The sequence below is a fragment of the Ursus americanus genome, chromosome 12 (genome assembly GCF_024610735.1).
Source record: "Ursus americanus isolate L20-20 chromosome 12, mUrsAme1.1.p, whole genome shotgun sequence".
NCBI lineage: Eukaryota > Metazoa > Chordata > Mammalia > Carnivora > Ursidae > Ursus > Ursus americanus.
Window position 1 is genome coordinate 8560379 of NC_142138.1, and position 24113 is coordinate 8584491.

At 34.7% G+C, this 24113-nt stretch overlaps 1 protein-coding gene and 1 long non-coding RNA gene across 4 annotated transcripts in view; both read right to left on the minus strand.

The window, feature by feature from the left end:
* Nucleotides 1-13231, minus strand: part of LOC148109134 (uncharacterized) — a 31079-nt gene extending 17848 nt beyond the window's left edge. Inside the window, exon 1 of the long non-coding RNA XR_015726238.1 lies at nt 604-13231. This is a non-coding gene — a long non-coding RNA (uncharacterized LOC148109134). The remainder of the gene's footprint in view (nt 1-603) is intronic.
* The window catches only part of FAF1 (Fas associated factor 1), a 483547-nt gene that overhangs the window by 319893 nt on the left and 139541 nt on the right, over nt 1-24113 (minus strand). For all 3 annotated transcript variants that reach the window (XM_087865864.1, XM_087865865.1, XM_045799577.2), the window contains 2 exons: nt 19777-19823; nt 13238-13440 (listed from right to left, as the gene is read on the minus strand). In XM_087865864.1, the coding sequence (XP_087721990.1) occupies nt 13238-13440; nt 19777-19823 (250 nt within the window). The remainder of the gene's footprint in view (nt 1-13237; nt 13441-19776; nt 19824-24113) is intronic.

Consider the following 24113-nt stretch of genomic DNA (forward strand, 5'->3'; position numbering starts at 1 on the left):
TGTGAGACTCAGAAACATCATGAAACAGTGGTTCCAAAAATTAATACAGGTTACACAAATAGAAATGACATGCCTCTGGGGCGCCTGGGTGACTCAGTTAGGCATCTGACTTCAGCTCGGGGTCATGATCTCAGGGTCCTGGGATCAAGCCCTGTGTTGGGCTCCACGCTCAGCAAGGAGTCTGCTTATCCCTCTGCTCCTGCCCTCCCCCACTTGTGTTCTCTCTCTCTCACACACATACATACATACCTAAATAAATAAATACAATCTTTAAAAAAAAAGAAAAAAAGGAAATAACATCCTTCATTCAGGGAAGAGGACAGATCAACAATGGTCTCTCAACCTAAGGCGGGCATTCGTATGAGTGTCACACTGTATATGCAGCACTGATCTCCTAAAATGAATCACAGTTCTAAAACGAAAAGTATCTGAAAGTGATGCCTCAGAAAATATGACTAACAACAACTGTCATCTATAGTATGTATTTTTTCAGTTTTATTAAGATTTAATTGATATATTAGTTCAAGGTGTACAACATAATGATTTGATATATGTGTATATTACAAAATAATTAGTACAATAAGTTTAGTTAACATCACTTACCTTACAGTTATAATTTTTTTGTGATGAAAACTTAAAATCCACTCTTTGCAAATTTCAAATATAAATACATTGTTAACTATAATCACCATACTTTATACACTATATCCCCATACAGTATGTATTTTAATTTCAATACAACTCTGGGATGGTTGAATGAATTAAAGATGTTTAACCTGAAGAAATGGGAGAAAAAAACAGTACTGTCTTTTAGTAGCTGAAGAACTGTCAAGAGAGAAAATATATTTACCTTGTGAGGTCTGTCTCTGAAAGAAGAGTGAGGTCAAAGGAATGGAGCTTACAGGTAGCAACTCAAAATTAAGGAAAAACAAACACATGCAACTGATACCTCTTTTTTTCCATGTGGTTGGTGTATGTTTTTATTTATAAAATTTTAGACAGTTGCTAAACAAATGAAGTAATGAAAATTAATAAGCATCCCATTGCTAAGAATACTTAAGCATACACTAGATGACCCTAAGACAAAAAATGTGTAAAATACTGCTGAATTTTGTGGCCACGTGGACTAGTTTTTACAGATCCCTCCACAGTCATTAATCTCCATGAACCAGTAAATCATTCATTCTCTTTTGTCAATTCTCACAACTATAAAGTGTGGATACAGTTTCTGGCTATCTCAAGGTAATGTGAAAATAGTAAGTCAATGAGTATACAAGGGCAGAAGCAGGGACTAAGGCAGGATCAGGGGAAGAAAGCGTAGCATAAATCTGTCACTGGTGGAAAAGGAGAGGTTCCACTGAAGTGAACTGTTCAACTACCTGAAGACAACCCCAGCTTCATATTCCTCATTATTCTGCCAGACACCCCATTATCGTTCTTGCTTCTGGGCTTTCCTTGCCTAGAATAAACTTCTCAATGACTATATCCACATAACATACTTTGATTCGTATTTTGTAAGTTGGTCCCTCTGAAATCTTTCCTGACCACCCTCAAAACCCTAATTATTCCCTTCCCATACTCCTAAGACACTAGTTAAAACTGAATCTTCCTTTTCAATATCCTTACAGCACTATCTACTTTCATAATAGAAATTATTTCATTGAAAAGATCATGAGTTCTAAATTCAGTTTAAGACTGAATTTGTGATTTAGGAATTCTCCGAGCTTCAGTTTATTCATCTTTGAAACACTGCCTCACAGTATTGTTGTAAGTGTTGTACAGGAACCAAGTACAGTGAGCATAGTGGCTGGTGTACAACAGGCAATATTATATGTATATATGTGTGTGTGTGTGTCTGTATTAAAAAATGAATAAAGGGATGCCTGGGTGGCTCAGTTGGTTAAGCATCTGCCTTCAGCTCAGGTCATGATCCCAGAGGGTCCTGGGATCGAGTCCCCCATCAGGCTCCTCGCTCAGTGGGGAGCCTGCTTCTCCCTCTGCCTGCTGTTCGCCCTGCTTGTGCGTGTGCACACTCTCTCTCTCGCTCTCTAATAAATAAATAGATAGATAGATAGATAGATCTTTTTTTTTAAGTCATCTTAGAGTCTTTTGAACAAAGATGATAGGGAATTATCAGAGGATGAGGAGACTGAAAGATAAATGGTAAAAATAAGATGTTAGAAAACATAAGTCTATGCTTCTGATCTTCATTTCTTTGTTTTGAAGACAACAAAAAATGACATAAGTGATACAAGCAGTTGAGGCAAAAATAATTTTACATAAAGTGTAAAGGCTTTTTATAAAATGGCAACCTTAAACTCTATAAAAATACTGCCAACAGCAGGGACTTCAGAATGAGAGAAAGGAAAAGTACTTCTCTATTTAAAAAAAAAAAAAGATTTTTACTGAAAATACAGTATTTAGAAATGTGAAACGAGGTTAAAGAAACATTCCTAATGCATAAATAAAAAGTAACTATGCACATTAAGGCCCAACTTGAGATACTGCTTATTTAGATATTGAAATGATCTTATAATTTGGGAAGTGCACAAATGTTGGCATGGAGGCAATAAACGTCAGTTTGCAGATGGTCCAAAGGACAAAGCAACTCATGCACAACATTTGCAGACACCCCCCCTCCCTACCAATACAAGCTATAATCAGTCTTCTTGTCATTTCATGCTCATAACATCTGTGTAAGACAAATAAGATTGCTATTCTTCCTCTCTTTTCACGTGTACTAACAACAACAACAAAAACCACTTATACGGTGTTTATTATTCATAAAGGGTGGCTGAGCATAGAGGGGTAAAGGCATATGCCAAAAATTACATAGTTAATCTGAGTTACAAAGTCAAGACTGGAAACTAAGTTCACAGATTCAAGAAAAAAACTAGTTTGAAATATCCTAAACTACTTCTTAGGCTCAAAACGCACTTGCTAAATGTTTTAACTATTTTCATACTCAATCTGATTCATTTAAACTAAAATGTTATCCAATATAATAAAAGCAGATTTAAGAAAGTAGATTAAAAACAGAAAAGAAAATGAGGGAAGTAGTTAAGCTAAAGACAGACCTATTTTTCTATTTTCCATTCCAGACACGAAACTAAGGCTATGCTGAATAGGCCCAGCAAAAGCAGACAGATTTGCTGACGGCACTGACTCAACAAACTTTATTGAACAAATACTTGTATGTTATGTTAAATCCAGTGTTATATCTGATAGGCATAAAAATACACAATAATTCCTACCCTCAAGATCATACTACTACATACTAGATAGTATTTTATAGAAAAAACGGTGTCTTAAAATAATTCTTTAAATTTATTCAAGATAAGAAAACCCAGAAGGATTCCATAATAAAACAAAACTGCAAAAATAAACAAACAAACAAATAAATAAATAAATAAATAAATAACACACTAAAAATATTAACAGACCAATACAATTACCACTAGGTGTCACTGTGATATAAAGTTGTTGGCTGCCTTTAGGCTTGCTTTTATACATTGTTGAGACTTCCTGATAATAACACGGAAAACTGCATCTTATTTAGCATCTCTTTGCATTTTAATATTTATACATACACAGAAAAATTAGTATTTATCCAAATTCCTTAATAACAGTAAGTTGGTCTATATATATATAAAGTATTTAACAATTATATTGCAGGTCAGCTAAACTTTACTGAGTGTATTTTTAAATTTTTTTATGGTAAATATTTTAATATACAAACAAATACATACATATGCTCATTTACTGAGCCATTTATTTTCTCAACAGATACTGCTCTGTGCTAACCATTGTGCTTGGAGAATTAGAGAAGACCTAGTCTCTCAGTTTGAGAAGTTAACATTCAAAGGAAATCTGAAACACAAAGAAAGAATAAGATGTTTTAAAATCCAAGAATGAATCAACTTAACTATGTCCATGGAGGTTAGGAAAGGCTTCATAAAGGAGAGATATTTACATGTATGTAATATTATAATATGAGTGTGAGTTTTCTAGAAAAACTAAAACAAGGAAGGGCAAATCAAATAGAATATAGGAAATAAGGAACCACTGAAAGATGTATAAGAAGACTTACATTGTTGAAACACCACTATAGGACAACTATGTAAAATACAGCCTACAGAAATAAAGAAACTTAAAGAATAGAAATTAGAGGAATTATGTTAATAATTCATGACAGAGATTAACTCCTGAACTGTAACAGAGGTCGTAAGAATAAAGAAAGGATTCACATTATATTGCTATAAAACTAACAGAACTTAATTAACCGAATGCAGTGAAAGAAGAAAAAATTTTCATCAAGTCCCAAATATGTCTGCACAATAACTTCCACAGTGATTCATATCAGCAAACTTAATAGTGAACACAGAAAAGATGCACAACATGATTCTCTGGCATGCAATTCATAATAAAAGAATAACTGTAATCCAGAACAAATAAAAAACTGGAATAATTAGAAGGAGAAGCTGTGTATTGTACAATATCTGTATATAATTTCTTTTGAATCACATTTTATTTATATGTTTGTAAGTATTTTAATTTTATTTGTTTTCAAACAGAATGATGACTTGACTTTCTACTCTACCATACTTGGGGAAAAGTCTGCTTTTACAACGAATTATAAAGCCAACAGGTTAACAAATGTGATTTCTGGAAAGTCTATCACGTTTTTATAATAAAGCTTTAAAATAGTTTCATAGACTATCCTCCAAATTCAGATAGAATTAAAGTGTAACATTAACATATATCATCCAGAGAAGCCAGCATTTTCTGCTCACCATCTCTGAAATAAGCAGGGACTTCACTCCAACTGAGAGAACCAATGAAAAGGGTGGTTCAAGTGATCCATTTACTTCCAACACATACCAAATATTCCATCAACAAAAAGAATAAGGTCAATTTGAAATGAGACATTGTTAACTATTCAGCCACATGCTACTTAATAGCAGTTAAAATTTATTTAATATAAGATGTCTTTCCAGTTTTTTTTTAACAGATAAAAATCTGAGATAATTTTAAGTAAAAGATAAAGTGTGATATGGTACTGAATTCTTTCCCCTATAATAAATATATTCATCACTAAACTAGGAAAGTAAAAGCCTAGTAAAACCCTATATAAGGGGTTCCCCTACTAACACACCAAGAATGCCTTAGCAATATTATCGAAAATATGTATGAACAATAAGCAGGGTCAATTCTGACTAATTACTATTGTAAAGATAAACTATTTTTCAAATATCAGTAGATGGGTTTTTATCAACAAAGACATAGAAACTTATTAAAAAAAAAAAGAACCAAGCACATATTGGAGCTAAAGCATATAATAACTGAATTGAAGTCACTAAAGGGGCTCAACAACAGACTTGATCACCCAGAAGAAAGAATGGGTGAACTTGAAGACAAGTCATTTGAAATTATCCAGTTGGAAGAGAAAAAAGAAAAAAGCAAGAGAAAGACTAAAAAAAAGCCAGAGGACTAATGGGAAACCATTAAAGGAACAATATATGCATTATGGGAGTTGCAGAAAATAAGACAAAGGGGCAGAAGGCTTATTTGAAGAAATAATGGTGAATGCTTCCCAAATCTGGGGTAGGAAATCGACATGCAGACTCATGAACCACAAAGGATCCAAAAAGTAATAAATCCTAAAAAGTCTATACCAAAAAAACCATAAAAATCAAATTGTCAAATTAAAGGAAAAAAAGGAATTTGAAGGCAAGAAGTGACAAGCTCATCACATAAAGGGAGCCCCCAGTATCAGCAGATTTTTAACTGAAACTTTGCAGGTCACAGGGGATAGGATGATATATTAAAAGTGCTGAAAGAAAAAAAAACTACCAAACAAGAATACTATGTCCAGGAAAACTGTTCTTCATATATTAAGGGGAAATAAAGACTTTCCCCAGATAAACAAAAGCTGAGAAAGTTCAACACTGCCTTATAAGAAATACTAAATAGAGTACTCCAGTTATACCAAAAGGAAACTAGATAACAACACAGGAGTATAAAGCTGTTAATGGTAAATATATAGACAACCACAAAAACTCTAGACAAGTACAGAATACTGTAACAGTAGTGCTTAATAACTTAATCTGGTTTAGAAGTTAAAAGATAAAAGCATACAAAATAATTGTAACTATAAAATGTTAATGGTACATAGCATGAAAGGATGTAATTTGTGATATCAATAATGAAGGGAGGGGACAAAGACTAGTTTTATAGATGACTGAAAATATCAGGTTAAAACAGATTATTAAAAACTATGTCTTATTTAAGCCCCAGGGTTAACTACAAAGATAACAGCTAGAGAAGATGAGAAGATACAAAGAAAACAGCTATAGAAGAGACACAAAAGAAAACAGAACAAGATCAAAGCATGACACTACAAAAAAAATCAACAAACACAAAGGAAGATGGCAAGAGAAAGAGGGAACAAAAGCTAGGAGACAAAGCAAATAATCAACAAAATGGCAATAGTAAGTCCTTTCCCACCAGTAATTACTTTAAATGTAAATGGATAAAACTCCCTAACGGAAGACACAGACTAGCTGAATGGATTTTTAAAAAACAAAATTCAACTATATGGTATCTACAAGAGATTCAGTTGAGATTCATGGACACACAGAATGGAAGTGAAAGGACAGAATGGTAACCAAAAGAGAGCATGGTGACCATACTTACACTGACTAAACAGACTGTAAGTCAAAAACTTTCAAAAGAGAGAAAGGACATTATATAATGATAGAAGAGTCAATTCACCAGGAACATGTAATAATTATATACACATATGCATCCAACATCAAAGCATACAATATATGAAGGAAACAATGACAGAGCTGAGGGGAGAAATACACAACAACACAATAGTAGGGGATTTCAATAATGGACGAAACTTCCACACAGAAGTTCAGTAAGCAAACACAGGGCTTGAATGACAATTGTAGACCAAATGGGCCTAACACAGACATATATGAAACATTACACTGAAAAGGAGCAAAATACACGTATTTCTCAAGCACACATGGAACATCCTGCAGGGTAGATGCCATGATAGGCTGTAAATCAGTCTTAATAAATTTAAGAAGAAAGAAGCAGAAGGAAACTACTATTGATTTTTAGTTTTATTATACTATGGCAGGAAAACATTCTTGAAGTGATTTCAATCTTCTTAAATCTATTAAGACTTGTTTGTGACCTGGGGCACGTGGGTGGCTCAGTTGGTTAAGCATCCAATTCTTGACTTCAGCTCAGGTCATGATCTCAGGGTCATGAGATCAAGCCCTGTGTCAGGCTCCAAGCTCAGTAGGGAGTCTGCTTGAGATTCTCTCCCTCTCCCACTCCCCCCCATGTTCTCTCTCAAATAAATAAATAAATTTTTAGGGGCACCAAAGTGGCTCAGTCGGTTAATCGGCTGCCTTCAGCCCAGATAATGATCCTGGAGTCCTGGAATCAAGCCCTACATCGGGCTCCCTGCTCAGCAGCAAGTCTGCTTCTCCCTCCACCCCTCTCCCTTCTCATGCTCACTTGCTCTCTCTTTCTCTCAAATAAATAAGTAAAAATCTTTTTAAAAAATTAAAAATAAATCTTTAAAAAAAAAAAGACTTGTTTGTGATCTAACATGTCATCTATCCTGGAAAGTTCACAGATCTGTGGAAATTAAACAACTTACGCCTAAACCACCAAAAGATCAAAGAAAAAAAATCAAAAGAGAAATTAAAAAATATCTGGAGACAAATGCAAACAAAAATACAATAGCAGTAAGTGCCTACATTTAAAAAAAGAAGAAGAAGAAAGATCTAATAACTTAACTTTACACCTCAAGTAAGTTTAAAAAAAGGAACAAGCTAAGCCCAAAGTTAGAAGGGAGAAAATAATAAAGACTAGAGCAGAAATTAAAAGAGAACAGAAAAATAATTCTTAAAAAATCAGCAAAACTGAGAGTTGATATTAGAAAAGATCAAGAGGGGAGCCTGGGTGGCTCAGTCAGTAAGCGTCTGCCTTTGGCTCAGGGTGTGATCTCAGACTCCTGGGATCGAGCCCTGCATCAGGCTCCTCCACTGGGAGCCTGCATCTTCGTCTCCCACTCCCCCTGCTTGTGTTTCCTCTCTCGCTGGCTGTCTCTCTCTCTGTCAAGAAAAGAAAAGAAAAGAAAAGAAAAGAAAAGAAAAGAAAAGAAAAGAAAAGAAAAGAAAAGAGAAGAAAGAAAAAGAAAGAAAGAAAGAAAGAAAGAAAGAAAGAAAGAAAGAAAGAAAGAAAGAAAAGAAGGAAAGAAAGAAAAAGAAAAGATAAGATCAAGAAAACAGATAAACTTTTAGCCTAAACTTAAGAAAAAAAAGAAAACTCCGTAAAATTAGAAAGGAAAAAGGAGACATCACAACTGATGTCACAGAAATAAGTATGAATATAGAGACATATGCCAACAAATGGGATAACCTAGTAGAAATGGATAAATTCATAGAAACATATAACCTACATAGACTGAACCTGAAGAAATAGAAAATCTAAACAAATCTATAACTAGTAAAGAGACTGAATCAGTAATCAAAAACTTCCCACAAAGAAAAATTCAGCACCAGATGGTTTCAGTGGAGAATTCTACCAAACATCTAAAGAAAAATTAAGGTTGCTCTTTCTCAAACTCGTCCTCAAAATTAGAGAGGAGAGAACACTTCCAAATTCACTTTATGAAGTCAACATTACCCTGATGTCAAAGCCAGACAAAGACACTACAAGAACGAGAATAAAAACTAGAAGCCAACAACCCTGATGAATATAGATGCAAAAATCCTCAACAAAATATCAGAAAACCATATTCAACAGCACATGAGAAGGATCATACGCCATAACCAAAGGAAATTTATGCATGTGATGCAAAGATGGTTCAACATACAGAAATCAATCAATGTGATACACCATACTGACAAAATTTAACACCATTTCATGATAAAAATACACAAACTAGAAACAGAAGAAAATTACTGCAACACAATAAAGGCTATACGTGAAATGTTCACAGCTAATATCATATTCAACAGTGAAACTAAAATCTTTTCCTCTAAAGATCATGAACAATGCAAGAATGCCCACTGTTGCCACTTCTATTCACCAGAGTATCTGAGGTCCTCGCCAGAGCAATTAGGCAATAAAAAGAAATAAAAGGCATCCAAATCAGAAAGTAAGAAATAAAATTATCTAGGTTTCCAGATGGTATTATTCATAAATAACCCTAAAGATTCCATTAAAAAAGAAAAAAAACCCTGCTGGAACTAATAAACAAATTTAGCAAAGTTACAAGACACAAAATTAACATACAAAAACTAGTTATATTTCTCTACACTAACAACAAATAATCTAAAAAGGAAACTAATAGAACAATCTCATTTACAAAACCATCAAAAAGAATAAAATACACACGAATAAACTTAACGAAGAAGCAAAAGATTTGTACAACAAAAATGGTAAAATAACGCTAAAAGAAAGTATAGAAGAAACAAACAAATGAAGATATCACATGTTCATGGACTGAAAGACTCAGTATTGTTAAAATATCCATACCATCCAAAGCAACCTACAGATTCAATGTGATCCCTATCAAAATCCCAATGGCATTTTTGCAGAAAACAATGTTAAAATTCATAAGGAACCACAAAGGACCCTATATAGTCAAAACAATCTTGAGAAAGAAAAACGAAGCTGGGGGCCTCACAGTTCCTGAATTCAGAATATTTTACAAAGTAACCAAGACAGTAGGTACTCACATAAAGAAAAACATACAGAAAAAATGCAACAGAACAGTAAGCCTGGAAATTAATCCATGCATACAGGTCAAATGATTTGACAAGAATGCCAAGTCTACACAATGGAGAAAGGATAGTCTTTTTAATAAATGGTGTGAGGAAAACTGGATATCTACATGCAAAAGAGTGAAATGGACCTTTACCTTATTCCATATACAAAAATTAACTCAAAATGGGTTAAAGACTTAAAATATAATATCTGAAATTATAAGACTCATAGATAAAGCAAAAGCTTCATACATTGGTCTTGGCAATGATTTCATGGATATGACACCAGAAGCAAAGACAATAAAAGTAAAAATAGACAAGTGGGACTAGATAAACTAAAAAACTTTTGTGCAGCAAAGGAAACAATCAACGAGACTGTGAAGGAGAAAATATTTGCAAAGCATATATTTGTTAAGGAGTTGATATTCAAAATATATTTAAAAATCCTATAATTCAAAAGCAAAAAAGTAAATAACCTGATTTAAAAATGGGCAAAGAATTGCACTACTGGGTATTTACCCCAAAGATACAGACATAGTGAAGAGAAGGGCCATATGCACCCAAATGTTCATAGCAGCATTGTCCACAATAGCTAAATTGTGGAAGGAGCCGAGATGCCCTTCAACAGATGACTGGATTAAGAAGATGTGGTCCATATATACAATCAGAAAGAATGATTACCCAACATTTGCAGCAACGTGGATGGGACTGGAGGAGATTATGCTAAGTGAAATATGTCAAGCAGAGAAAGACAATTATCATATGGTTTCACTCATTTATGGAACATAAGAAATAGCAGGAAGATCGGTAGGAGAAGGAAGGGAAGAATGAAGGGGGATAAACAGAAGGGGGAATGAACCATGAGAGACTATGGACTCTGGGAAACAAACTGAGGGCTTCAGAGGGGAGAGGGGTGGGGGACTGGGATAGGCCGGTGATGGGTATTAAGGAGGGCACGTATTGCATGGTGCACTGGATGTTATATGCAAATAATGAATAATGGAACACTACATCAAAAACTAAGGATATACTGTATGGTAACTAACATAACATAATAAAAAATTATTAAAAAAATAAAAAATAAAAATGGGCAAAGGCCCCAAATAAGCATTTCTCTAAAGACGTACAAATAACCAACAGGTATATAAGAAGATGCTCAACATCACTAATCATCATGGAAATCCAAACCAAAACCACAATGAGATATCACCTCATATCTGTTAAGAAGGCCATTATAAATCAAAAGCAAAACAGAAAATAGCAAGTGTTGGCAAGGATGTGGAAAAACTGGAACCGTTATGCATTTTATATTGGCAGGAATGTTAAAATGGTGTACCCATTATGGAATAGAGTATGGATATTCCACAAAAAATTAAAAATAGAACCACATATGACCCAACAATTCCACTTTTGGGTATTTATCCAAAAAAACTGAAGGCAGGATCTTGACATATTTGCAATCTCATGTTCACTGCAGCATTATTCACAATATCCAAGAGGTGAAAACAACCTAAATATCCATAGATGGGTGAATGGAAAGAAAATATAGTATATACATACAATGGATTATTAGTCAGCATTAAAAAAAAAAGAAGAAAATCCTGTAATATGCTACAACATGGATGAAACTTGAGGATATCATACTAAGTGAAATAAGCCAGACACAGAAGAACAAACGCTGTATGAATCCACTTACATGATCTATTTAAAGTAGTCAAATTCATCTAAGCAGAAAGTAGAATGATTGTTGCCAGGGGCTGGTGGAAGGGGAAAATGGGGAGTTGCCATCTGATAGATACAAAGTTTCAATTACATAAGATGAAAAAGTTCTAGAAATCTGCTGTATGACAATGTGCATATAGTAACAAAACTATATTATACATTTAAAAATTTGTTAAAAGGATAAATATCATATTATGTGCTTTTTTACCACAATTTAGGGGGGAAAAAAGGAGTATATAGGGGGCATGGGAATGAGCGTGGGGAAAAAAATGAATGGACTAAAGAAATCTGGGCAGAAGAAGGAACATGTACAAAGGTCTTGAGCGGGCTAATAACCTATTCGAGGAACTTAAACAAGTCCAAAACAACTTAGGCATGGTGAGCAAGGACGAAAGTGGTAAGAGATGAAAACCTGAGATGTAGCAGGAGCCTGATCAAGAAGAGACTTACAGGCCATGGTAAAGGAGTTGAATTTTATCCTAAACCAGTGAAAAATTTCTAAATGGCTTTAAGTAAGGGAATAAACAATCTGATTAATGTTTGAGAATAATCAATCTTTTAACAGTTTTTCTTTTCTCTGCAACGTACCTCTTCTTCTATTTTTTTTTAAAGTAGGTTCCACACCCAGCCTGAAGCCCAACGCAGGGCGTGTACTCACAATCCTGAGATCAAGACCTGAGCTAAGATCAAGAGTTGGACACTTAACCTACTAAGTCACCCAGGTGCCCCTGTAGTGTACCTGAATTAAAAAATTAAATAAAATCAGTCAAGAATCTTCCCTTAAAAAACAAAGCCAAAATTTCAGAAATATCTGGAATTTAGATTTAAGGCAAAATAACATTAACGGGTCAAGTAATCTGAATCAAATATGAATTCAACTTAGTTTCTCAATAGAAATCTGGTAAAATTGGGGCACCCGGGTGGCTGAGCTGGTTAAGCATCTGCCTTCAGCTCAGGTCATGATCCCAGAGTCTGGGATCCGGCACACATCCAGCCGCTTCTTCCCCTCCCTCTGCCAGTGGCTCTGCCTGCTTTTGCTCTCTCTCTCTCTCTCTCCATCAAATAAATAAATAAAATATTTTAGAAAGAAACAAAAAAGAGAGAGAGAGAGAAGAAAGAAAGAAAGAAAGAAAGAAAGAAAGAAAGAAAGAAAGAAAGAAAGAAAGAAAAGAAAAGAAAAGAAAAGAAAGGGAGGAAGAGAGGGAGGGAGAGAGGGAGGGAGGGACAGAGAAAGAAAAGAAAAGAAAAAAGATAAGAAAAGAACAGAATTTGGTAAAATCTGTCCAAGAATGGCAGGCATACATTTTAAGTTTCCTCTGAAAGGATAGTATTGAAACACTTATTCAACTGGCAGGGAAAAGGAGTGATGGAAACATGTCTTATTTCTTATCTCTCATTAACTACAGCATGAAAAATGAATGAATTTGAGCTATAAAGTACAATACACAATATATTTAAAGTCTGATTTGCATCTGCCCTAAAACAGCATCTTACACCATTCCATATAAGTGGAACAAAAAAATTATTCTCAAACTTGCCTCAGTATCAACATGGTATTTTAAAATGCAGCATAATTACCTATATGGAAAATATCGGCTTCAATTTGCCTTTTTTCCCCTTCTTATTGGCAATCAACTCAAAAGAAAAGAATATAAACTAAATGTTTACCTAATAAACTGTTTATTTATGAAGGCTTTATGCTAGGAAAACCTTACCAACAGTACAGCTGTCTTCAAGTACCACATCAACATTTCTGTCTCTGTACTCAACCCTGAAGTCCAGCATCCGAGGCTGCCGTTCTACAATTTGTCTAGATGGCATTACAGGTCGAAATGCTGAAGAGGAAGCGGGAGCAGGAGCTGAAGCTGGGTGACTTGGATCAAATGCAGGTCCTGGTATAGTCTCACCTCCATAGTCACTGAAATATTGACATAAAAAGAAAGATTATTATCAACCATATCATTAGAGATTACCACTAAGGACCCATTCCATACTTGGCTTGTGTTGGTCTTCCAATCAAATTTACCTACCTGTGCATCAAGGTCTAACTACAGTTTTACTTCCTCCATAAAATCTTTCCTGGTGACTGAAAGCCACATTACTTTCCTGCCCATCTTTGCCTTTCTATGTGTATTAGCAGTATCATACATACCATTTAGCATTTAATCAGACTTTTGCCTTATGTTGTTATGATGCTAGTAAAACATTAATTTTTATGAATAAAGAACAGCATCTTCTTCATTCACTTTCATTTGCTCACTGAAACATCTGATTAACTCTACTTTCCACAAAACTCAGAAATTTACCATCCTTAAATTTCCATTCTATTGTACTCCTCAGTCTATAAAGATGATTTTTTTCCTGCTTTGCATAGAAAACAGATGCCATCAAGATGAAATTCCCTTACTTTTTTGACATCAAATCCACGAACTAACCAGCATATGTACTCTTTTTCTCTCTCTGTGAAACAGAGGCAACATCATCCTATCTAAAACCATCTTCTAATTAGCTTTATATTATGGTATGCTTTTCCTTTCCAGTATCTTCAACAGCTCCTTCTCTTCTGGATTCTTCTCAGTAACATTCAAACACATTCAAGTCTTAAAAAATAAAAATAAAATCTTTGTTCTGCCCACTTAATAGTTATCTCATTTGTAAAGTGGGAAAACTATATTTGTAGGGATTAAATCAGGTAACTACATGAATAGCTTAGCACACTGCCTGGTAACTAGTAAAATCTCAAACCTCAAACTCTGTATATCCAAAGTTTAACTCATAAAAAAAAAGTGTTTCCCCAAGCCTGAAACTCCCCCTCCCTCCATTATTCCTCATATCAGCTACCCAAACCAGAAACTTCCGGCATTATCCTTGATACCTTCTTCTCTCTCAACTCCCTATCAAGTCAGTCCTTTCTATTCTACCTTCTAAATATCTTTTAGTTAAGTCATTCACCTTTCCCCTCTGAAGCTGACACCCTAGTGCAAGCCACAAGCAGCTCTTGTGTGAACTGATGCAACAGCCTCCTAACTAATCTCTCTGAATGTTCCCTTGCTCCCCTCCATGTCATTCCATACCACCACAAAGATGAAATAATAGAAATGTCTTCATGTCATTTTCTTCAATACTCCCCTCTGCTCTTTATACCAAGCTAAAGAGGCATATAAGTCCCTATATGATCCAAATCCTATCTACCTTCCCATCCTTAGCTTGTGCTAGACTATCTCCAATCTCTCTATGCTAACATCCACAACAGCCTTTCATTTCTTCTATCCCACCTTGATCCTTCCCTTTTCATAGGGGAACACAAACTATTCCTTCTAAGAATATTCTCTTTCCAATCTCATCCCAATATTCCATCTTTCTTCTAGCTAATTATATTCACCCTTCATATCTCAGATTCAATGTTTTTCAACTCAGAGTATGTTTTACTACCTCAGCCTGGTTCTAATTCCTCACACTTACCAATTATAATTGGTATTAATCATTTGACATTTAAGACACCCTCAGAGAATATAAGTTCCACAAAGGCAAAGTTCACATTTGTGTTTTTATTGTTTTTATTTTTTTTAATAATAATATTTTTATTATATTATGTTAGTCACCATACAGCACCACCCTGGTTTTTGATGTAAAGTTCTATGATTCATTAGTTCATAACACCCAGTGCACCATGCAATATGTGCCCTCCTTACTACCCATCACCATCCTAACCCATTCCCCCAACCCCCTCCCCTCTGAAGCCCTGTTTGTTTCCCAGAGTCCATAGTCTCTCATGCTTCATTCCCCCTTCTGATTACCCCCCTTTCTTCTCCTACCAATCTTCCTGCTATTTCTTATGTTCCATAAATGAGTGAAACCATATGATAATTGTCTTTCTCTGCTTGACTTATTTCACTTAGCATTATCTCCTCTAGTGCCGTCCATGTTGCAGCATACATTTGTGTTTTTAATGGCTGTATCCTCAAGATTTTACAGAGAAAGTACTTAAAACTAATGAGTAGTCACAGTCACTCTCAGTTTCCAAATGCAAGTTGTTTCACAGACATAAAGTCCCTGATCCCCACAAAGACAATACAACAGAGCCATACATATGTATTGGAAATTTTCCTAAGACTTCTCCTAAAAGGCCTGTAGCCATTTACTAGGATGTGTACTGACAAAAGGAAAATATCTAAATTTTTAGGGGATTACTAGATGCTGACTCTAAACTGATACTAATTCCTGGGGATATAAAAGTGGAAGATTATGGTGGTAAATGAAGTTTGGGCCCAAATCCACTCATACCATGTTCAAACAATCTGTCAACCTACCCTGCAATTTCTTCTCCAGATTCTGAATGCATAATTGAAAGAGATATACTCAGTAACTGGCAGACATTCTGGCTTCCTGATTCAAGGAGTCAGAGTTACTATGTAGGAAGGGTTAGTAATAGGAAGCAACTATCTTGCATATACTTTTTTTCTATATATTAATTTACAATCACCAAGACAAGCATTTTACTTTTACCCAGCAGGGTATACAACATACTTTCACTGTCTTTTTCAGAAGATTATGTCAACTATCCTCTCTCTAGCATAACAATCTAGTCTGGAGAGATCTTGATCACCTGGACATTCCACAAAACTACACTACAATGATAACAATGTGAATTAATCCTGAAGAGAAAAGTAGCAAGTACTTGGATGCTTTGATAAGACAAATAAATGTATGATAGAGATTAGAAGATACATGCCACAAAAATGCAGGGCTCTGCCACCTTGGTGAGGTTTCTGGGGTCCAGTGGTCAGAAGCAAGTCAGGGTAAAAGGCCAGTTGCTATAGCTTGCACTTCCCATCAGTAATAAGAGATAACTAAGTTAAATGAGGAAGAAATTGTTGACTCAAAAAAAAGCATTTTTAAGACTTTTCATCTATGAAGACACCATTCCATAATCTGATCTATTCACTATTCTTTTCTAGTTAATAATTTAAAAAAAAAGACACTGATTGGTAAGGGAAACTCAATGGAGAAATCTATTTTCAGTCTAAACCCAACTAAAGGAGTGTTTTTATCCTTACTCAACTTTGCTCTACAAACTACACATGTCCTTGGAAGGCAATGAACAAAGCAAAGTAAACAGGAACTCTGTACATGTTTATTTCAATTTTTAAAAATCCATCCCAAGGTAAAATTTCTAGGTACAAAAACAACAAAACAAAAACACACGTGTTTTAAAGATAAATTTGTCTTTAGAAAAAATCAGATTCTTAAATGAGCATCAGAGAAGACAATAAATAGAAACTAATTGGCCAAAATGGGTATTTTCTATATCTAAAACCTCAGCATTTACATATTCTGAAAACATAACAGTGAATAACTGAAAAAATGCCTAGTCTTCTCTAGGCTTCCTCAATTAATTAAACAATGGACAAAGAAACATACAGTATATCTGTCTGGGTCAAAAAAATAAATATAACTTGACAAAAACTACACATTTGATCAGTGAGGAAAATTATACTACTGATTCATAAAATTTTTAGAAGACATAGTATGTGCTGTCTACTAACACAAGTAATTCATTAGCACTTCCTTCTAACAATAACTGTCTCCAAAAATAATGCTTTAAAAGGCTCTGGACAATATGCTAAATAAATAAAATATTATACCAAGATGTAGTAAATAAACATGCACACATTTGATGTTTTATGACTGACTGGCTTACATTTATGAGAGCGTAAGTCACACAGTTTATAAATATGTTGTATTAGCAGTATATTGTCTAGTGAAATAAGCCTTGAAGGATGAGGCAGAAGACTTGCTTATATCCTGACTCCATTAACATTATGCTGTATCATCTGGGCCAAGTCACTTCATGCCTTATTCTCTCTACCTGTAAAATGAGGGATAATAATATCTGCCTTTACTTGCTTACAACTAAAATAGTAACTGTAAAAACAAAGCTATGGGAGAAAGATCTTATACACCTGAATTAAGTTCCAACATTTTTAGCCAAAGGAAAAAAATCTTAAAACAAAACAAAAAAAAAAGTACGACATGACTAGTTTGCTGACATTGACTAGGGCAGACTGGTAGCACACACAAAAAAAGCATGGCTTTTAAAATGAGACAATCCAGATTCCAGACATCACCATCTACGACACTTGTGACTTTGGGCAAATCTATGTAAACTTCAGTTTCCTCACTATGAAATTCGAACCTCTTAAAGGTTACAGTAAGTATTAAATGATGAAAAATATATCAATCACCTAACACAGTGCCTTAAGCATTTCAAAAATGTTAGTTTTTTTGCTTTGAACTTTATGGGTACATTAAAAACCATATTCCCACTTTTGAATTCACACAAAAATCCGATTTCAAAAAAAAGCTATAAACCACAGGGATTGGGCTCTTCTCTGTCCAAAAATAATTCATATTAAAAAATCTTTTTGGTAGCTCTTTCCTCTGTCGAAGTATGAACTGAAAATTAAGAGTCAGCTGCATTCACAGACTACACTACAAAAGTCAAACACACAAAACAAAAATCCTTTTAACTACCTACATATACCATTCCTACTACTAAGTCTTCCACTTTCAGTGTTAAGCCAATGAGAAAGCAACAAAAAGCCCTCTTTCATTTTCCTCTGGTTAGGAGATATATAAGAGGAATTTTCAGCTACGTCAAGTCCACAGTGATTTCAAAGCTAACGAACAAAGTTAGGAAGGGAAAGAGTTGAAGACTATTGCTAGATACAACTGATTTTCTTCTGTGCACATATGATTCATTCCTTTAATTAAACAAGCAAATAAAACAAATAAAAACCCACTCTGGTAAAGTTAGACTCCAAATTTTATAGTATTAGAAATCGACTTAGTGCTGAATCTCTACTTATAAAATATATTAAGCAAAAAGTATTATCAGTAACAGGAGAGATGGGATGTTTCCAGGAATGAGGAAATTTCTACAGTTCATCCATAGCAAAATACTGTTAATTTTAAGATATATCCAATATGTACTCAGAACCCAGAAGCTGAATCCGCAAGGGTTTAACAAGCAAAAATTTTGGCACAGAAAGTGGAATAACATTTACTCAAGAATAAAACTGGAGCTGTATTTAGAAGTCTAAAACTTTCTAAACTAAGAAAAAAAAATGATCATAAAGAAAGTTCCTGTAATCACCTGGTTTGCTTTCTAGACAAGGGTTTCAGTAAAACTGAATGCTTTTGGGGAAAAAAAAAAAAAAGTACAGACTGGAAATCAGCCACATTTACTCTGGATGAAACTCTTTCTGATAGTTTTTTAAAAATGGTGGGGAACAGGTCTATTAATTACTAAGGGTAGTACAAGTACCAAACAGAATTTGCTCTCTTTCTAAATATACAGAGTTTCCTATAAAGTACAGCACATTTTGCAGTTCATGGTGAATTTTTTGATGGTTTTGCAACAGCACTTTTCTTCCTCTCCAAAACAACTCATTCCTAGTCTGCTGTTTCTGTTTGCCTCATCTGCACTTAGTAGATCATGCTTCAGTGACTTAGAAATTCTAGCCACCAAATTCAAGCCAAAGTTTGAATTGAGAAGAGAAGGGGGGGGGGGGGATCAAGTAATTAAACTACACTTGGAAGAGAGAATGGTTTTACCTCCTATGACTCTATAGTGTCCTCTTTTAATCCAAATCAGTCTCCAATTTTAAGGAAAGGAAACTTATGAAAAGTTATTTCTAATTTAAGGAATTATTTTTTAACTTATAATTACATCATCTTCCAATTTTAACCTCTGGCAATGAAACAAAACCATGAAGACCATTCCACATATTAACAATGCACTCTTCAGGTGAAATAGTTTAGTGATTTGGAAGTTTTATCAGTTAAGGACTGATTCAAATTGTTGCAAATTATCATATACTTAATTGAGAAACCAAAAGTGAAGAAAGAAAGAATGTAGTATGGTCAGAGATAAAACCTGAATAGGTAGGTAATAACCATGCTTTAGAGCTACTTAAATTCAGTTCTTTCCATTTTATGAATTAGAAGATGCCCTTGAAAAGCTTTCTTTAAAATAAAACCACCATTAAAAATAGTATCACCCATTCTGAAACATTATACAGTAAAAGTTGGGAACTTTAGGAAACTGATAAAATTGTCTGAAAGAGCAGTAACTATATTAATGAGCTTCTAACCAAAGATCAAATGCTCTATCAAAACGATAAAAAAATTAACAATTCTCTATTTTTGCTTGGCTAATTCTCATCCTACCATTAAGCACCTTATAACATACCTTTGTAGAATGCCATTTTCCTGGGGTATTACGCCATTGATAGCTGCCTGCAAACAAAAAAACAGAGAAGGCCATTTAAAAAAAAAAAAAAAAGAAAAATACTCAGGGATGGGTGGGGTGGAGAACATTGTACAGGGAAATAAGTGTACTTTGAAAAATAAAAGTTAGGGGTGCCTGGGTGGCTCAGGTGGTTAAGCGTCTGCCTTTGACTCAGGTCATGATCCCAGGGTCCTGGGATCGAGCCCCACATCAGGCTCCCTGCTTGGCAGGGAGCCTGCTTCTGCCTCTCCTTCTACTGCTCCCCGTGCTTATGCTCTCTCGCTCTGTCAAATAAATAAAATCTTTAAAAATAAAAAAAAAGAAAAGAAAATTTAAACAAAATACTAAATGTTTCCTTAATAATACAAAATATTCTCTACAATGTTTCTCTACTTACTATAATAAAACCGTATTTCAGGAAACAAAAAAAAGTAAAACAAAACAAAACTAACAAACAAAAAATCACACATGCATTTGGCATATAATATCCCCAAATTTTGAGTCATAAAAAGCTTAATTCCACAGTCTTCATTCAAGCAAAACACCCACAAAAACCAATGTTTAAGAATGTCAGAACAAGTAAAATCAGTACTTTAAAGTTAATATTTTTAACTTACTTCCTTCTTCAGATTGAGAGGAGCAAGATATAATAAAATCACAAATGAAAAGTTCCAGTAAGAATTTAAAAGTTAGCTCAGGAAATAAATTCATTCTTTCATGTTATAATTATTATTCTTAGTAAAAAGAGCATTTAGAAAGGGAAAACGTAAAGGCAAAAATTCTTTGATAAACGCAATATCATGATTGTACCAGGTTACGAAAGGAGGCAGGAGTATCACTGGTGAAGTTTCCTTATATAAAACATTCCTGAAGTTGGTCTCTAAGCTAACAAGTCACCAGTTACTTAGAACACAGCACAGAACTGGCATGATATGGACGTTTTTGCAGGCTACTAAGCAAGCAGGCTGTGACATCCTGGATTGTAGGCAGTTCACTGCAGGGGTAACGAAGATTCTCTGGAGGGAAAACTTTGCCTTTCCAACTTTGCATCTGTATCATAACAACTTCTTCCCTCCCCTTGCCCATCCAAGTCCACATCAAAATGAAAAAGAAAAAACAAACAACAACAACAAAAGGTAACACTTCAATGCTTTATCAGCTGCCTAGATAAATCAATTCCCACAAGGAGTTTGTATATTTTGTGAAACATTAACATAAATATTTGCCAGAAGTGAGTCAAGTTTACAATGCTATTCTGTTGAATGTAAATAAAGTAGAATGTAAGATGCTTGCTATGAATTTTGAGAGTTGTAATGCTCCACTGGCAAAACAAAACCAAAGAAACCCACAGATTAATATAGACAGTGGATTCCATAGAACCCTGACAACTCTGAAGGCTCATAAATCCTCTGAGTCAAACAAATGCTAAAATGGGTTTTCAAAGCCACAAATTCAATGGAAGCATCTCTGCCTACTGCCAAATCAATTATCCCTTTTCTTTTGACAGCAATGGCTCCACATACAAATATCTCCTTTGCTAAAAAACAGAAAATAGTGAAAGAATTTTCTATGGTGTTGGAAAAGAAAACAAAATACCAGAGTTTGGAAAGATTTTGTTCAAATTTTCACTCGGGAATGCCAAGGTATAATGGAAAGAATACTAAGGATTTACAAAGTCCAAAATTTGAATCTAGACTTTCCCACTTACTAATTTTATGACCTTAATATGTTCTATACTCACTGAACCTCTTTGAGACTCAATTTCCTCATCTGTCTAATGAGCCAATACTACTACCTCGGCCAAAATGGGCCTTTTTGTTCCTCAAAGGCATCAAGTTCTTCTATTTCTTAGGTCTTTTGAAGATACTATGTTTGTTTGAAATGCTTTTCCCCATTTCCTGTCTGGCTAAATTTTAATCATCATAACTGAAATTTGTTAGATACACCTTTACAAAGAATCCTTCTTAATCAGCCCCCCCGCAACTACATAGTTTTACTCTCACATAGAACCCTGTGTTTTTCCTTCCTAGTAACTGATAATTACTTATTTAGTGATTATTTGTCTTATGTCTGCCTTTCTCTGTAGTGTGCAGGCTATGTGACAGACAAGATAATAACAATTTTGTTTATTAGCTTATCCCAGTTGCCTAGCACAGAGCAGGCACTAAATGGCACTTGATACTTATTTCTTAAATTTATGATGCTAGAGAAGTACAAAAAACAAAAACAGAGGTGCCCAGGTGGCTGAGTCAGTTGAGCAATGGACTCTTGATTTCGGCTCTGGTCATGATCTCAGGTTCTGGGATCCAGCCCCAGATTGGGCTCTGTGCTCAGCAGGGAGTCTGCTTGAGGATTCTCTCTCCCTATCTCCCTCGATGCTCCTCCCCACACTCTCTTTTTCTAAAGTAAAAATAAATAAATCTTTAAAAAACAAATACAAAAACAAAAGCCACATAGTCAAGACCGGACCAAGGCTCAGAAAGTTTCCTAGATGATATAATGTCTCAATTATGACTGAAGGATAAGCAGCGGTGCCTGGGTGGCTCACTCAGTTGAGCATCCGACTCTCAGTTTTGGCTCAGGTCATGATCTCAGGGTTGTGAGGTCAAGCCCCATGAAAGGCTCCACACTCAACAAGGAGTCTGCTTGCAGATTCTCTCCCTCTGCCCCTTCCCTGCTCGTGCACATGCACGCATACTCTCTCTCCCTCTCTATCTCTCTCAAATAAATAAATAAGCCTTAAAAAAAAAAGACTGAAGGATAAGTGAAAAGTAGCAAGATGGGGTAGAGGGCAACACTATGCAGAAGGAACAGTGACACACTTCCACTTTCCTTTTCTAAGACCTTAGATCATTTTAAATAATGTATTTGTTTTTGGGTAGAAAGTTAGTCCCTGACCTCAACCTATTTTGTACATAAATATGTAAAATGTAATCCAGAATGAAGGTACAATAAAAGTATAATTTGCTAAAGGAATATAGAATAGGGAGACAGATTTTTGTGAGGATTAATGAAGTTTCAGAAAAGAGATGGCATTTGATCTGGACACCAAACAATGAGTGGATATAGAAGCAAAGGAAAACTTCTGATGAGTTCAATTTTGAACATGCTAACTTCAAAGTGACAATAGGACATCATTTATTTACTTAACAAATATGTATTAATTGCCAACTACATAGCAAACTCTGAGCTAGGCAATGGAGATACACTAATGGTTGTAACATAGCTTGCCTTCTAGCAGGGACAAAAATATATTCAATAATTAATTTTACTATAAGCAGTTCAGGTAATATCCAAATGGAGACAAAAAGTAATTTAAAAATTCAAAGCTAGGTTAAGTAAAGCAATATATATGTTTAAAGGCAAATAACAGCAGTCATTAAATTACTTTAATTCCCTCCCCCTATAAGCTTTCTTCTTTGGTGAAGAGAAGTTGAAACAGAGATAGAGTCTTGCACAATTCATACATGTAAGAAATAAAGGAGAGAAAGCTAAAGACAAAAACAAAACAATAAAAATAGAAGGGTTAGATATGAGGAAAAAGACGAGGAATATGTCACAGAAGGGGCAAAGAAGGCATTAAAAGGAAGGATTAGAAAAAACTGAAAAATGTGAAAATAGTCTAATAGTATGAGGCCTGAGAAGAGAATATTAGACATATTTTTAAAGTTTTAGTAAAAATTAAATTATAAAAGGCTAAGAAATACATGGGAAATAAAGTATAACTAACTCTTGAAATAGTGTGAAAGTATAAAATAGGAATATCAGTATAATATTCATTATTCTTAGTATAATACAGATTAGTTAATAACGGACCACCATTTTTCCAATTGTTTCTTCAGTGAGGTTTCAACGATTACATCACAGCTTTATTTTTTTTTTTTAGATTTTTATTTATTTATTTGAGAGAGTGAGAGAGCGAGCGAGAGAGAGAACACGAGCGGGGGGGCTGGGGCAAGGGAAGAGAGAGAAGCAGACTCTCCACTGAGCAGACAGCCCAAAGTGGGGCTCAATCCCCAAACTCCAGGATCATGACCTGAGCAGAAGGCAGCCACTTAACCAACTGAGCCACCTAGGCACCCCATATCATTACCTTTATTCTTATTAGCTGCCTCCTTACCTGGCCAATTTCCAGATTACGGATTACAGATCAGTAAAACTAAACACTTAATACATTTAAGTTGTAAGAATTTATAAACAAATAGAAAAAGAAAATATTTAGAATCTTATGAAAACAGAAATGATAAACACATTTTCATTATATATATATATAATCATATATATTATATAAAATCATA